This window comes from Ambystoma mexicanum, chromosome 14 (genome assembly GCF_040938575.1).
Source record: "Ambystoma mexicanum isolate Mex_15411 chromosome 14, UKY_AmexF1_1, whole genome shotgun sequence".
NCBI lineage: Eukaryota > Metazoa > Chordata > Amphibia > Caudata > Ambystomatidae > Ambystoma > Ambystoma mexicanum.
This window is the reverse complement of record NC_090940.1, coordinates 210,187,260-210,202,232: the sequence shown is the minus strand read 5'-3', so window position 1 is coordinate 210,202,232 and position 14,973 is coordinate 210,187,260. Positions and strand designations below refer to the sequence as shown.

The following is a 14,973-nucleotide window of genomic DNA, read 5'->3' as shown; positions in this document are numbered from 1 at the left end:
GCAGATGGGTGCATTTTGAACGTTTCTGCGTTTGAAATAAACTGCAAATTATCTACTAGAGAGAGTGAAATGAATCCCAATTAATTCTAGGTTTTCTAAAAATTCCATTCATGTAAACCTCCCATCTTGTAATATGCACCTCCCCGTTGTAGACCTTTGGTGCACTCACATTTTAATTCTAGACGGAGAAACTACCCCTAATAAGATTCCTGCACACCCACATGAACAGTGCCCAGTGCCGAAACACTTTCTAAAAAAAAAAAAAAAAAACACTCTCAGTTGTGGTCGGAATGTTTCTAAAGTGTACCTCCAAATTTCAGATTTAACGTCTGTGCCTCTAAAATGTCTTTTGAAAAATAAGCAAGAGTCCCCTAATATCCGACTTAAGAAATCTTTTTGCAGTTTAAAATAGTTGCAAAAAAAGGGGGGAATTCAAAACATTAAGAGTAGAAAAAAGCCGAAGAGAAAATGTGTGCGATCGGAGAGAAACATGGGGTGAAAGACAAAGTGAAGTGAACGCTGTAGGTCAAGACTGTTAGGGAGGAGAAGAATGAAGGAGCGGGAAAGTTGGGCAGAGAAAAACATTTCGGTGATTGAGGGACAGAATGTCTACATAGTGTGGTCCAGCCACTTGATTCCAGGTGGAAATGAATGTCTCGCCACCAGACCTCGGAACCAGAGTTGGTGACCATGCTGTGTTACTGCTAGAGAACTCCCCAATAATTTAACACATTAAGCACTGGGACAAAGGAATAGGTTAATGGGATTGCCCCACCTGGGGGAATTGTGTGAAAGGCAAGCAAAGTGAATGGGATCAATAAGAGAACACAGTAAGGCTTCAAGGACCTTCAACCACTACCCTTACTCAAACATCAGTGCATAAATGGACCACCACAGTTGTGTATTTTTAACAGCCCTTGCGGGAGGTGATGAGGTGGGGGGGGGATATGCTGGAACCGTTAAAAGGCAACATGTGAGATTGACTATGGATCGGGCACAACGGTTCAGACTGTTTGTCAAGAGAGAAGTCCCAAGATCTTCCCAATGCTGTAGCCATTGGAGAGACTAGTTCAGCACTAAGGTTTGCACCCTATGCTTGGGCCTACGTGGGAGGAATGGTGGTTGGACACCCCAGTAGGAGAGGTACTCAATAGCGGAAGTGCAGTTCAGAGGTGTGGCATTCATTGGTCTCAGAGGACAATCCCTCTGCTGTTGTCAACGTTCTGATCAACTGTTTGATCCTGGGACGTTTGTGAATTCTGAATGCTGCATGTCTCTAGCAAGAGTTCACATTGCATCGCAATTGCAATACAGGTGAAATGGCTTACTAGAAAAGTAGAAAATCCTGCCATGAATGCAGAAAAGGGGGTTACAGATACGCAGACTTCTACTTGGCTACTCTCCTCATGCCCCAGTGCCCCGGACCTCAGACTGGCTACAGGTAAATCTGGATTGTTTTGGCTACCGGTGCACCTTTGCTCCCAGCTTCCCGAGTCAAACATCTCTTCCCAATTTTCTATTTCCAATCTTAACTGTAGATTAACCAGCCCTCAGCTGTACACGGGTCAATCTTCTCCTAACGAAGTGCCAACAGCTCCCCAACACTTGGGATGATCAGCAAAGCCACATTAACCACCTGTTGGTAAACATCACCCCACTTGCAGCATTACTACACGCCCGCCCGGATCCTCCTTATGGATACGGTAGCATTGCCTTGGTGTTTTCATCCCATGCGATACAGAGAAAACGACATTTCCCAGCAGTGCAACCAATTGTTTGTGTGCACATATCCTAGATGAAGTCAGGTGCCATAGAGTAGCAGGCCATCCATAGGGTGCAAGCCAGCATTTACATGATCAGACGTGTAAACTAGGAACCATGATATGCCGATATAAACAATAGAAGTCGAGGACCACTAGGTGTTCCATGTGTTAATATCCCCACAAAAATATTGCTATACGAAAATATTGCCATATTTTTGCCACGATATTGACCCATGGACCCTGCAGGGGACACCCCAGCTAACCCCCGCATTATTTTAAAATGTGTGGGGGACACCTCTGCTCCCACAAAATATCCTCCCCAAAAATATCACCTATGGCGAGACAAACTGCCATAGGTACGGCAATATTTTTGGTAGGGATACCCCACCAGGTAAGCGTTGCTCTGCAATGAACCTTTTGCCTGGTTTGTGGACATTTGCTTTTATGCTTTCCGATCTTTCAGGTTGCCCACTTCTGGCATTTCCAGCTACCTGCTTGCCCCAATGACCCATAGCCCAGTTTGTTACTGTCCACACGATGCCAGTACTTCCTGCAATGCTTAGCAACCTGCTTATCCAGTGCCTCTACCTCAGTTCTTGTCCACATGCACTGTGATGCATATTGCAGCGGCTCCTCTGCTCCCCAACCCTTGGTTTCGCTCCTGCTATAGTCTGCACTTCTCGGTTACGGTCCACTGGTGGCTTAATTATGCCTCGTCTGCTTCGCCCCATCCTTTGGCGTTGGACTCATTTGAAGCAACGCAGGACCCTCAGGATTGTGATGCTGAGTTTAGGAGAGTCGGTGTGCCTTTGGGGAAATCCATGCAGAATAATCCTACAGGAGAACAAGCGATGCAGGAACCCTTAGGTGGTCTTCAAACTTGCTCTAGGGTAGAAGTGCACCAGCGGTTTGATAACTATTTTTGCATTACCTGTTTCATCTTTTTCTTAACCCAGGAGCAAGTTAGTTGCATCCTCCCACACCTCCTCACCGATTCCCTGGCCATACTGTTGGAGTCCGGCTGGGTCATGGGTGTGGAAGTTCAAAGGGCAAGCCTTGTGGACATCTTGACTTTACAGCAGACAGATGTATTGTTTTTCTTGTCACTTTCCCAATTAAAATGTCTTCCCATCAGCAGCACGAAGGGCGACTCCTGGCTACTGTGAACAGCAAGCTTCTGCCCACTGGCACTGCCTCTTGCCAAACCATGTGGTAGTACTTGCCAATTACCATGAACATCTGCCCTCCCTACCTGTCTTTTCATGCTCTTCCAGTGGGTTTCCAAAGACACTTCCAGGACCTCCGACAGTTACCGGGCTTGATTATAGGTCGCACCCAATAGGCAATTGCACCTGCATTCGGAAACCCTGTTTAGAAGGGCAACTCGCCGATAATCAGTGAAGTAGTTAAAGAAATAATGGCCCATGTAACTTTGGTGTTAAATCTAAAAGCAACAGACATTTTTCACTAAGGGACATTTTTATTTATGTATTGGGTATTTATAATGCACCTCTACAGCAAATGGTGTATCGAGGCGCAACAAGACAAAGTGGGGGCAGGGGAAGGAAGAAAACAAAAACGGTCCTACTAGGCCTTGTGTCATTCAAGTGCAGGGATAAGGTGGGGTGGGGTGCTGGTCAGGGCGGAATGTGCCAATGCCAAGGAGGGAAAGGAAGTGCAGGAGGGAGTGGTGAGCGCAGGGGGGGCATAGGTTAGGTGAGTGCTGAGGGGAGGCAAGGTGTGCAAGTGCCAGGGGACTAGCAAATTCAGGGGAAGAAGGTCCACAAGCTAAGTGTGGGGAACGGGGCTGGATGGGCTCAAGGCGAGCAGGCCCAGCTAGGCTAGTGCAGGAGTGAGTGAGTGTTGCAGTGATAGACTGGCCAAGGAGGGCCCGGTGCCCTGCATGAATCAGAAGGAACCAGGCAGCCACTCAAGAAGAGGTGGAGGGGGACATTAGTGGGGGAGATGGAAGGAGGAAGAGAAAAGGGAAGGACTTGAGAAGCTTCTGGAACTTACGGCGATCCGGCTCTCAAGTCTGAGAGGATCAGTGAGTCCTTTCCAGAGGGAGTCCCCTACGGAGATCTACCCCACACACTCTGCTTCGAAAAGTGTCTGATCTGCAGAGGGTTGGAGCTAGAAGACCGAAGGGCTCTTGTAGGGAGGTATTTAGGGACAGAGTTGGATGTAGCGGGACCATAGGCCCCAGAAAGCCTTGTGGATAATGGAGGGTCTTCACCTTGATCCATGCAGCAACCGGGAGCCAGTGGAGAGATTAAGGCTGGAGCGATGCGGTCTCTGGCGTGGAGGCCAAGGATAAGTCCTGCAGCTCTATTCTGGATTATGAAGGGAGGATTTAGGCAGATTGAGGAAGAGGCTGTTGCAGTAGGCCAGCCTAGAGAAGATCAGAGCTCTGGAGAAATTGAGTTTCTGGGGGAAGGTGAGGAAAGGGAGAATGCCTCTGAGGAGGTGCAGCTGCTTCCTGCCAAGGTCCGTGATGTGTGGAAAGGAGAGAGAGTCGAAGATGAGAAAAGTTTTCTTGCCTCACAGGAAGATGAAGTGAGGGGCATGGAGGGTGGCCAGAGGGTAGGAGGGATCAGGGGTCCTAATGAGAAGGTTCTCAGTTTTACTGGCATTAAGGCAGAGATTGTTAGCAGCACACCGTGCCTTGAAATGACATTTCAACAAAAAGGGCTGTTAAAAAGTCTGCAGATATGTTTTTGGAACAGCTAAACCTAGCAACAGATATCTTAAGAGGAAGATCCCAACTAGGAGGCTAAGATAAAAAAGAAAGCTAGAAATTGGGATCTCTCAAACAATGTGGATATATCCTGCAAGACAATGCATAACAAGAATAGTGAAGCACAGAAGAGAATAAATGGTCCATGTGTGTAGCACAAGCACTCAAATGTCAGGCTTTCCAAAATGCACTGGTTTCTGGAAGCTAAGGGCATGCACGTCTAGAGTTCTCATTGGCCAATGCTGCTGGCAAAAAAACGAAGGATTGCTGTGGGAACCAGGCCATTGAATGAAGTTAATAAAATAAAAGCACCTGTGGTTTGCTACCACAGTGAGACTGTACACCTCAATACTAGACTTACAATGCAGGTTGCATTTGCTGGTTTCTCCTCCAGAATAATGACTGTGGCAGTTCCTGGCCCAGAGAACTGAAAAGACAGCACTAGGCAGTACCTGCCAGTGGATATCATGGGAGAAGGTGGAAATATATCGGGGTGCACAAAGCAACTGTGCTTTACTCCTTTGGGTCTGGGGTCAGCGAGTTCACAGTTGCTGGCTTTCTTAGTATGGGTGGGGGGAGCCTACTGTTGTTCATCCTGGGGCTTGGGATGCTACTGGCTCACTGGCTCGTTCTGCAGCTGGCTTTTCAGTTCTTGAATGTCCCAGCTTCCAACCACAATCTGGTCACTCCTTTGATGAGTTGGGCGAAAACCTTAGGATAAAAACAGTTGAGCTAGGGTTCTTGGCTAGTGCTAGAAAGGAAGGGGGAGGGCGAGTGTCACGACCCATAGGGGCTCAATCTGCAAGTTCCCTAGTGATGGTTATGTTATGTGTTCGGTTATGTTAAATTATCAGAACTTCTATAGCGCAACATCCACTTGAATGGCATCTTGGCGCTAAACCATAGGTAACGGACACAAAAGTTAAACAGAAGAGTCTTCAGGGCGCAACAAAAAGACAGCTTAGCCAGAACACACGTCCACCTATACGGAATACTTTATCAGGGAAAATTGGATAGTCAAAGAAGATTGGGAGCGGAGTGATGTAGGGGGGATATAGGGACAACATTTTGTCTGAAGATATTCAGCCGCCTGCTTGTAAAAGGTGGTCCACAAAGGTTCAGCCAATCAATGACCGCATGCCCAGGTACCTTCCTCTGCAACCTGTTCTGTACCAACTTTCCTTCACAGCTGCTCGATTCCCAGCATTTATGGGGAATAAGGCCAAGATGGGTATATTGGTTCCCTTTCAGGAGGGTGCATTCAGGCAAACACAAGGTGCTTGCCAACCACCACCAGGAACCCTCATTGAAAAATTTGCAAGCATTTCATTGCAAGGTTTATGTAATTGGTTATTTATACCGCGCTTAATACCAAAGAGATTTCTAAGCACGGACCTGAGATTTGAACCTGTATTGCTCTGCGTTGTCTTGTTTCCAAGACGAGCGCGTTGCCACTGAGCTATACTAGCAGCTGCACAAAGAAGTGAATTCCAACTTGAAAGCTAGCCAGTGATGAACACTTTCCATAGTGAGCCATGTTCAGCTTATGCAGCAGGCAGATCATGAAAATCTTTGGGCAATACATATAGACCAGTAGTCATTAGAATGGCTGGGTGATGGAGGTGCAGTGTTTGCAGGGGTTGAGATTAAGAACTGCACTGATGCAAGTAGTGCTGCCACCTGTATAGGACTGCGGCACAGCTTCTGTAAGGAAGGCATGGTATCATGAATAGATAGACACAAGTGATCACAGGTCACAGGTATTTATTAAACTGTATAGACAGATTGGAAAAACGCATAATCTAAATCTAAGATGGGAGCAAGTACGACCATCAAATAATATTAAGGCAGTCCTAGTGGCGTCATGTAAAATAAAAGGGCCTATACTAAGAAAAACCTATTGCCAATCCTTATGCTAAATATAAGGGTGCGAGTTTGGGGGTTCACAAGAAAGAAAGCAGTGTTCACAAATGATAAGTCAGGATGTGTTAGCCGGGGTCTCCCTCCCCATGTTTTGAGCACGGGACAAGGCGTGAGTCCTGAGCACAGCACACTCGAGCTTTCCCAGCACGAGACAACAGTTCCGGTTCACGTATTGGGAACTTCGGTGGTTAAGTCTCTTTTTCTCTAAAAAAAAAAAAAAAAAGGTCTCTTGTCCCCCAAGGACCTGATGGGTTTCAAAAATAACAAACAAAATAAGTTCTGTTCCAAATGTACGTTGGGTGATGGTTTCACACCTGGGTCCCCCTCTTCCGGGCACAGACCCCCCTCAAACAGTTCTCATCAATATCAGGATATTCAGAGGTTGTCTCTCCTGCTTCCGAGAATATGACAGGTTCAAATAAACAAAAAGTTATTTCGCATTGCACAAGAGGTGATGATTCTTCACTCCTCGGTCCCCCTCTTCTGGCCGTAGACCCCTCTCGAATATCAGCCTCCCTCTGGTCAGGTTCAACTATGGCTTATCAAAAATCAATTTCTTTTAACACTCACAAATGTAACATTTTTTAAAATCAGTTCACCACGGGCATCCCTCTACCGGGTTCACTTTTGTCAACACACTGTTTCGTGGGACTTTAGACTTCGCCCCTCTTTAGTGGCATCACTCTTGCCATTTCACAATTCCTTTTACTTTCTTCTGATGCTGGATTTACTTCCCTTGCGTTTTCAATGGTTTGTCGGTCAAAGACTTCGACTGTACAGGGGTTTTGGTAGACCCCTGTATCACCACTTAGACCTTTGCGGCTCCCGTAGGGCTTCTGGTATCAGTAGTTTCATTTAACACAGGATCAACCAGAGTCTCTCGAGTGAGCACCCACGTGGTGCTGGACCCCTCTGCAGCTGGTCTTCCCTTAAATTCCCCTTCGACTCACCGGTTTTGATGAACCGCTTGGCTTCACTCTATCTGGAGTCAAGGCCGGTACCACGGTAGCAGACATCTCCCTCTCTCCTACTTATCAGCGTAGGCATGCCCCGTGTACCATGGACATCTGCTGCAACACACTATTGTTTGCGGTCTTATGTTTTCTTCTGCGGAGACTTTGCAGTCGCGGTCAGAAAGGGCAAAGTCGCTTCTCTTTGTCGCCCCTTCGATACTCGCCGCCTTTCTCCTCCTCTTGGACTGCCTTGCTAAGATAGCTCTCTCATGTGGTCTGCCATGCTCGTACTATGCTCTTGTGCTCCACCTTTAATCCCTGTGGGGAAGAGAAAGGGCTGTCGGGTGTGTACGATTCTGGTCAATTGCCTGACTCTGCCTGACCCGTGTGTCGGCTAAACGGCTCTAGACGTAGTCTGTTGTCTTTTATGGTTGCAAAAGTGTTCATGTAGAAAAAGGGGGGGCAGTGTTTCTGAATGTCCTATGTGATAGGGTGGGGAAAAGGGGTTGAAGAGCAGTGATACCGCGTCTCACCCATCTGTGTCCCACGTCCACTCCGAGGACACCCCATCCAGGTGACCCGTCCTCGCTGGTCCATCCCCAGCAACTGAATCCAATAGCGATGGCAGTGTTCTGGCCACCTGGATGACAGAAGACTGGCGACTAGCTAGGCAAACATCTTCAGGTTTCTCCCACTACTCTGAAGGAAACATGGGGTCATGGTGTAACCCAGATCTGCAGAAGCCTAAGACTTATGCGTGCTCCGGCAATACGAACCTGAAGTGCGTTAATCCTGGCAACAGTGATCCACCCAAGTAAAAAGCAGCAAATGACAGCAGTGCTTGAACCTACAGTTCTGCTTAGGCCTTTGTAACGCTCACCTGGTTCCCACGGAGGCGCGGCGTCGAAGGCGCAGAACTCTGAAGATGGACAGGAAGGGCCCCTCTATTCTGGCTTCCCTGGCTCGTTGGATACCCTCCTGTGCGTGAAAAGGGAGTATTACCAACTGTGGAACAATGCTCAAGCCTCCCACTCCCTTCCAACCCTCCACGATACCTCCTCCACGATTCCCCGTGAAGCCTCACCTTAGGGTTTGGAAGGATGAGCTCTCCATCCTGCTTCTGATGCAGGGGCGCATTGAAACCCAGTTACTTCACTGGATTGAGGATTGATGGGAGTTCAGGTAAGCTTGACTGTTCAGGTAAGGCGCTGTAAAAGTTCAAGCTTAATAATAATGTTCGTTGTCTAATTGCAGCAAGCGCTAATGCTTATGTCTTTTTCCCCTTAGGGGCCGGGGTTCGGAGTGCCGGAGATATGGCGCCGACCCGAAGTGAAACAGTTCTGGATGAGCGCTCAGGTAATGTCTTTGCATTCGCTCATTCAATGTCTTTGTCTTTTTTCCCTATAGGGGCCGGGGTCCGGAGATGCCAGGAAGCGGCAGGACCCGAAATGCAGTGGGAATAATCCAACAGGTAAGACTTAAAAGGAAACTGAGCTTTCCTTATTCCTTTTCTCCCTCTCACCTTTGTTCTTGTCTTTTTTCCTCTAGGCGCCGGGGCGTAGCTGAATCCGGAAGATCGCTGCTGAAGATGGAAGCGCCTTGCAAAGGTGAGTAAAATGCAGCGCTGCAGCGATCAAAACGAAATGCCTTTAAAATGTCTTCCTTTTCAGGGCCGTTGGAGAAATGACTCCGGGATGCAGATTTAGCAGGTAAGGGCTTTTCTTCTCCTATTCTCTTCCTTTCTCCCCTTGCAGGTGTTCCAGGGTGCTGGCAGGCGTGGCTGAAGTCAGGATGCTGGAGCTGACACGGTGAGCGTCCAGCTGCTAGGTGCAGAACAACGCGAAGCATGTGTGGCTGTTCGGGTGGGGTTTAAATAGCCTTGGAAGAAGTTCCTGGTATGTATCCTTCCACCAATCAGGTATGTATCCTTCCCTGACCACACCCGGGTGGTGAAGTAGTCCTACAGGTTAAGTAGTCCCATTCAGGCCTCAAGAGGGTCTGGATGAAGCAGCAAGGTCTGCATCAGGTAAGTGTGCACCCAAGCACTTAAACACATATCCTCTTCTATGAGCCTGGCGCCTAAGGCGCCAGGACTGGGGTCCGCTATGAGCCTGGCGCCAGGACTGAGTCCAAAGGGCCCCGACTTGGGCCCGCTGAGACTTCCCTGGGGAAAATGATGTCTGCCTCTGGGGTTGCTGGGCCCGGCCTGGCTCCTTAGAGGTAGGCATCATGACAGCCTTTGTCTCATTTTGAAAAAGCAAGAAAAACACTGCTGTAGTGTATGATCAGAAATCTACAGCAAAAAAGAAAAAAGGAAAAAAGGGCAGAGTGTGTGATGCTAGTGTGTGATGAAACCACCAGACCTAGCAAATCAAGCATGAGATTAAAGTATACATGTAGTGGGTATACGCAACGCAGGAGAGTAGACTGATGACTGAGAAACCGGTCTCTAAGGGTACACAAGTATTTTGTTCAATACAAGTACGTTTACTGAGACAATGTTGACATAAAGGGGATTTGGGAAATTAGAAACAGACTACATAAGGAAGGGGAATGCACAAAAAGGAGACAGAAAATCCCCTGGGCGACTAAAGAAAAGCAATGCCCAAATCATGACAAATTTAAGGGCATGCTTATTTGAGTGGAAACAGCAGGGTAAGCATCGGAAAAAGGTGACCTGTTTGGTGTGCTCCAGTCTGCCTCAGAGATGACAACATTGGGACTGGTCAAAAGAGACTACACTGAAATCTAGAAACAAGGCGATGACCAAGCCTCATTAAGAGAAGGGGAAGAACAAATATGAATGAGACACCTGTGAAGGTGGGGCGAGCAGAACACAAAGGGTCAATCAAGTATTTGTGACTATGGGAGGAGCAGGGGGTATAACCATGAATAGATGGATTCCTTGGTTGTGGTGAAACCAGGTTGCATGGATTGGGTTCCAGCTAGTTCAGTCTACTCCTCTTCACTTCTAGTCTAGTGAGGCCACACAAAATGAAACCACAAATACCTACAAGAATTTTGTTAAAAAAGGACCACAAAATCATTAAACTAGTCATCACCGAAATACATCCGTAAACTGAGCAGCTCTGTATTCATTGCGAATGCGTTGAAAACTTGATTGGGTTTTTACTATTCACTGGTTCAATGAGCAAAGGAGTGGAAATGGCTCCAGCCAATGCACAAAGAACGGATATCCTCTGGGAATGAGTCCATTCCTTTCTGATCCATTACAGAAATCAAGAGTATAGCGTATGGTTGGGACCTTTCCGTAGTGGCAAGGAATGACACTGAAAGGAATACTCCCCAATGGGAAAAAATGGGTGTGCCAATCACTTCCATTAATCACATTTTGGGGAAAATAGTCCTAAGGGTGGGAGGGAGGAGCTTATCACATACAGAAATCAGGGGATCATTGTTAGACTGGGAACATGAAATGGATCACTTTGACAACCATGTGGAATAGACAAATGCTGTAACACATGATCAGAAGCTTGCTAAGCATGAATGGAGACTGCAGTTTCGGTCATATTCCATACCTGCGTATCAACCCACTTGGCGCCAGTTTGAGTGCATTCAACTCTTCCGTAGAAATGGACCGGCAGCATATACTCCGGACGAGCTTTCTCCCAAGGGTTTCCATGCCTGAGCCAGTCATCTGCTTCTTCCACCTGCGAATTACAAGCGGTGACATGTGAGCCACACATCTTCATGGAAAGCCGCACAGTCTGGCCTTCACCAGGAAGTGGGTTCATACACGTTCAGCACATACAAAAAGGTCATTTGTTGGTAGAGCATACCCGAGTTTGAGGCAACAGAAAAGTGGGAGTATTATTTTTTATTTAGCATATTTTTTGTTTACATTTTAAACTTTTTTATGCTATATTGTTCTTAACACGAAGAAACAACAATTCCTCCAAATCGTTAAAACTTAGTCAGGGAGAGAAAAAATAAATAAATGGAAAAAAAGAGAAAGAGAAAAAAAAAACAAAAGTAAAGAAGTGGAGGGAGCAGTCCAAAAATGTCTGGTGAAGGTTACACATAATAGCGGCTATCTTGTCCAGCTTAATAACTGCTTGTGGGAGTATTTACAGCCCACTCTTACAGTACTAGGCGTTTTCATGCAGCAGAAACGAGCAAGAAGTGTCAACTGAAGTATTTGTATGCAAATAGTTACATTTTAGAAACACATTGGCAATTTGGCTGCACCACATACTCTTTGTGCACAGTAATTACAGAACTTTTCTTTTTTCCTTTTACAATCTTATAGGTCCTTTTCAGATCAAAAACAAAAGAGTAGAGCACTTCTGCATGAGATATCTAGCAACGCCTCAACAAAGCAGTGCAGGCCGCAATGACCAGCAGACACCTGCAGGCCCCTTAGTGTTTTCTATCTTTCTAATAAGCGGGAGTAAAAAAGGCTGGTATAGAAGTAAAGCCCCGCCAAGCTCACCTCTCAAAAAATAAACATTTGGGTGCCCTTTGAAAGGTTTCAGGAAGAGTTGCTTGCTATAGGAGAATGTTCCCAGCCATCTACCATCGTTCCAAGATCTTCAACACCTTGCATTTTTTTAGGAGAATGCTTAACAATCAATTCTAAAAATGTACAAGATATTATTAGTTTTACTGATTTAATTTATAAAGCGCACAAACAACCCTGAGGCATTGAGGCGCTGTTGCCGGTACAAGTCAGGAAGCATACTACGTCATGCAGTTAGCAGCTTGCATCCATAGTCGGAAAAACAAAAACAAAAAGGACAAGAAAAAAAAGAAAAAGTTGCATAGAAAAGAAACTAACAAACATGTTGAGAGGATTGCTGAAGATATTTATAGCACTAAAGGGTGTGTGTGGTATGTTAAGAGAAGAGCTGGGTTTTGAGAGCTCTGCGAAAGATCCAATAATATTTCTCGGCCTGGAGGGCGGTCATTCCACAGTTTTGCAGCAAAGTAAGGGAAGCAGAGCTTCTTTTGATTTTGGGAACGACTAGGCGGTCAGTGTTTGTGGACCTGGTGGGTCTGGAAGAGCTCGCCTTGGTAATTGTGTGTGTGAGGTATGGGGGGCAGTGCTTGATAAGCATTTGTGCGTGATGGAGAGCCATGAATCTAATGCACTCCTGGATGGGCAGCCAGTGTGCTTCCTTCATATGAAAGGTCACAATAGATGTTACTCTTTTTGCTGAGGAAGGAATATGAATAACTGGCAGGCAGTCGAACCCAGTTAAAATTGTTTGCCACTATATAAAATGCCTTTTCTGTTGCAAAGCAACTCCATAGACTAAGAAGCGCGTGGAACCTTTTAAAAGCGAATGGAAAACACGGGTACATTGCCCTTTAACAGGAAAGGCCAGGCCAACTTAATAAAAAGGAAAAGAAAGTTAAAAGAAGGCAGTGGATTACATAAATGGCAGACTGGACCTGAAATATCCAGGCAAACCTACAAAACAGTAAACCTTTCCAGGGGCAGGGACACAACATAGATCTTAAAGCAAGCCTGTCCACAGATGGGCCGCGTGATCATGGAAATCGAAGCAGTCGATACCGTAACAAAAAAGATGTACACATGCTCAAAATAGGTCAAACTGCTGACGTTTGAGCGGCAGTGCTTTGAGAAAGTTTTAATTGGAGTCACTGAAAATTCAGGCAAGAATGGAAAAACATCTGCTTCAGCCAACCCTGCAGAAATGTTGAGCTCGAGGATGGAACCTAGAACATAGGCCCTGGAGTATATGTTAAGAGAACTAGGAACTGTGGCTTCTCCCATGTTGATGGCTCTTTTTTCTCTGTGTTTCTAATCTGTTGCCAGCATGGCGCTCTGAAGCAGCCATTAAGCAGCATATTGCTCTACCAAGTCACCAGCAAATGAACTTGTTCATTTGAATTCATGCACTAAAATAGAACCCTTTAGCGCTTCTATAACGGCACATAAATGAGCAGGGGTACAAGCAGCGGTGGAGCATTCCCCCCACCCCCTAAACCCCCTTTGATTCCTCCATGCCGTGTGTGTCCACCCCCGCTGCCCACTGGCTGGTGCATTGGTTCTCGTGAATTTAAATTAAAAAAATATATTTATACATGTTCTCAGGTGTAAACTGCACTGCCATACTGCTGGCTACAGCCCCTAGGCTGCATAGGTATTTCTTGGCATACAGGCCAAGATTACCAAAACCCTCCATACTGGCTGTGCCATAGTCCAGGTGAATCCAGACACAAAGAAGAGAGAGAGAGAGAGTGTGTGGGGGTGTGTGTGTGGGTGTGTGGGTGTGTGGGTGTGTGTGTGTGGGGGGGGGGTGTGGGTGTGGGTGTGTGTGTGAGCAGTAAATGTGTTGGATTGGTGGGAGGAAAGGGGGGGCACACTAGCAGGAGGACAAGATCTGCACTAGCATTGCTGGCATGATGTCAAAGTAACTTCCATTATGACTGCTAGTATGTATCATGGGTGTAGCATCATGAAAGTGATTTAAGGGGAAATGCAGGCATACACTGGGCATAGCTTCATGAAAGTGAATGACAGAGGGGATGTGGTCATTGTTGACACAGTAACACATCACAGCTCTCAGTTCCCTGGGAAGAGGGGTTCGATTAAAAAGGAGGGAGCCCAGAGCTGAGCATCCACAGCACAATGCAGCCATATACTGTCTGCTTAGCTTAGTGATTTACAAAGGCAGTGCAGGCAATCATTGTGGGTGCAGCATCATGAAAGCTATGGTGATCTACAGAGTGTATGTGTGCCTATGTTGTGTGCAAGAGCCTCATGAAATTAATTTAGAGAGGGAATGCAGTTATGGAGGGCACAGCATCATGAAGGGGATTTACACTGGCAGTTCAAGTATATACTCTGGGGGCAGCATAATGAAAATGGGGACTTTAACTGTGAGTGCTTGGTCACAGAGGAGGGTGAAGGTCTTGAAGAGGAGGAATCATCCACTACGTTAAATCTTGCAGTGAGTGGAGGAAAGAGGGGCGCACGGGAGAGAGTGGTTGCAGTTTTTATCTGGATGGAGATTCACACAATCAAACCAACTTTTTCGGGGAAAAGGGGGTGAAGATTCCAACATGGCAGAACCATAGTGCTGCCTCCACAATTGACTACATATTTTTAAAAAAATTTAAAATCTGAGAATGATGCATGCATTCAAAGTGGAGGCGTCGCCATTGAGCGATCATGCTAGGCTCTGCCCCACATTTTGTGGAGGGATGACAGGAGTAGTTAATAGGGATGGACCAACACATCTATTAATCACCAGCAAAAGTAGAGTTCTGAAAATAGGGAAGGCCAACAAAACCAATCACAAACTTGAGCTTTGGTGGGTAAACTGTCTGAAGATCAACGCAATGATCGGACTATCCCAGTGCAATTTCCCAATGTTCTATCCAGACTGGGATCCTTGGGACTGGTCTCACAGCCACCCCCATTACTCGATTTATGCAAAATCGTGCCTCTGTCTACGATCAAAGTATACATATGAAAAAGGAGGTCAGGCTGAAATTGAAAAAACTCAAATCCAATGTGAATAAAGTAAGATTTTTCAGAAGGAGTGAAACTACTCAAAAAAGAATACAGTTCTTGGCTGAAGACACACAGACTCAAAGTGTATAT

At 46.4% G+C, this 14,973-nt stretch overlaps 1 protein-coding gene across 1 annotated transcript in view; it reads right to left on the bottom strand.

The window, feature by feature from the left end:
- The window catches only part of PYGL (glycogen phosphorylase L), a 270,105-nt gene that overhangs the window by 122,542 nt on the left and 132,590 nt on the right, over positions 1-14,973 (bottom strand). The window contains exon 6 of the mRNA XM_069638952.1: positions 10,916-11,047. Within this exon, the coding sequence (XP_069495053.1) occupies positions 10,916-11,047 (132 nt within the window). The remainder of the gene's footprint in view (positions 1-10,915; positions 11,048-14,973) is intronic.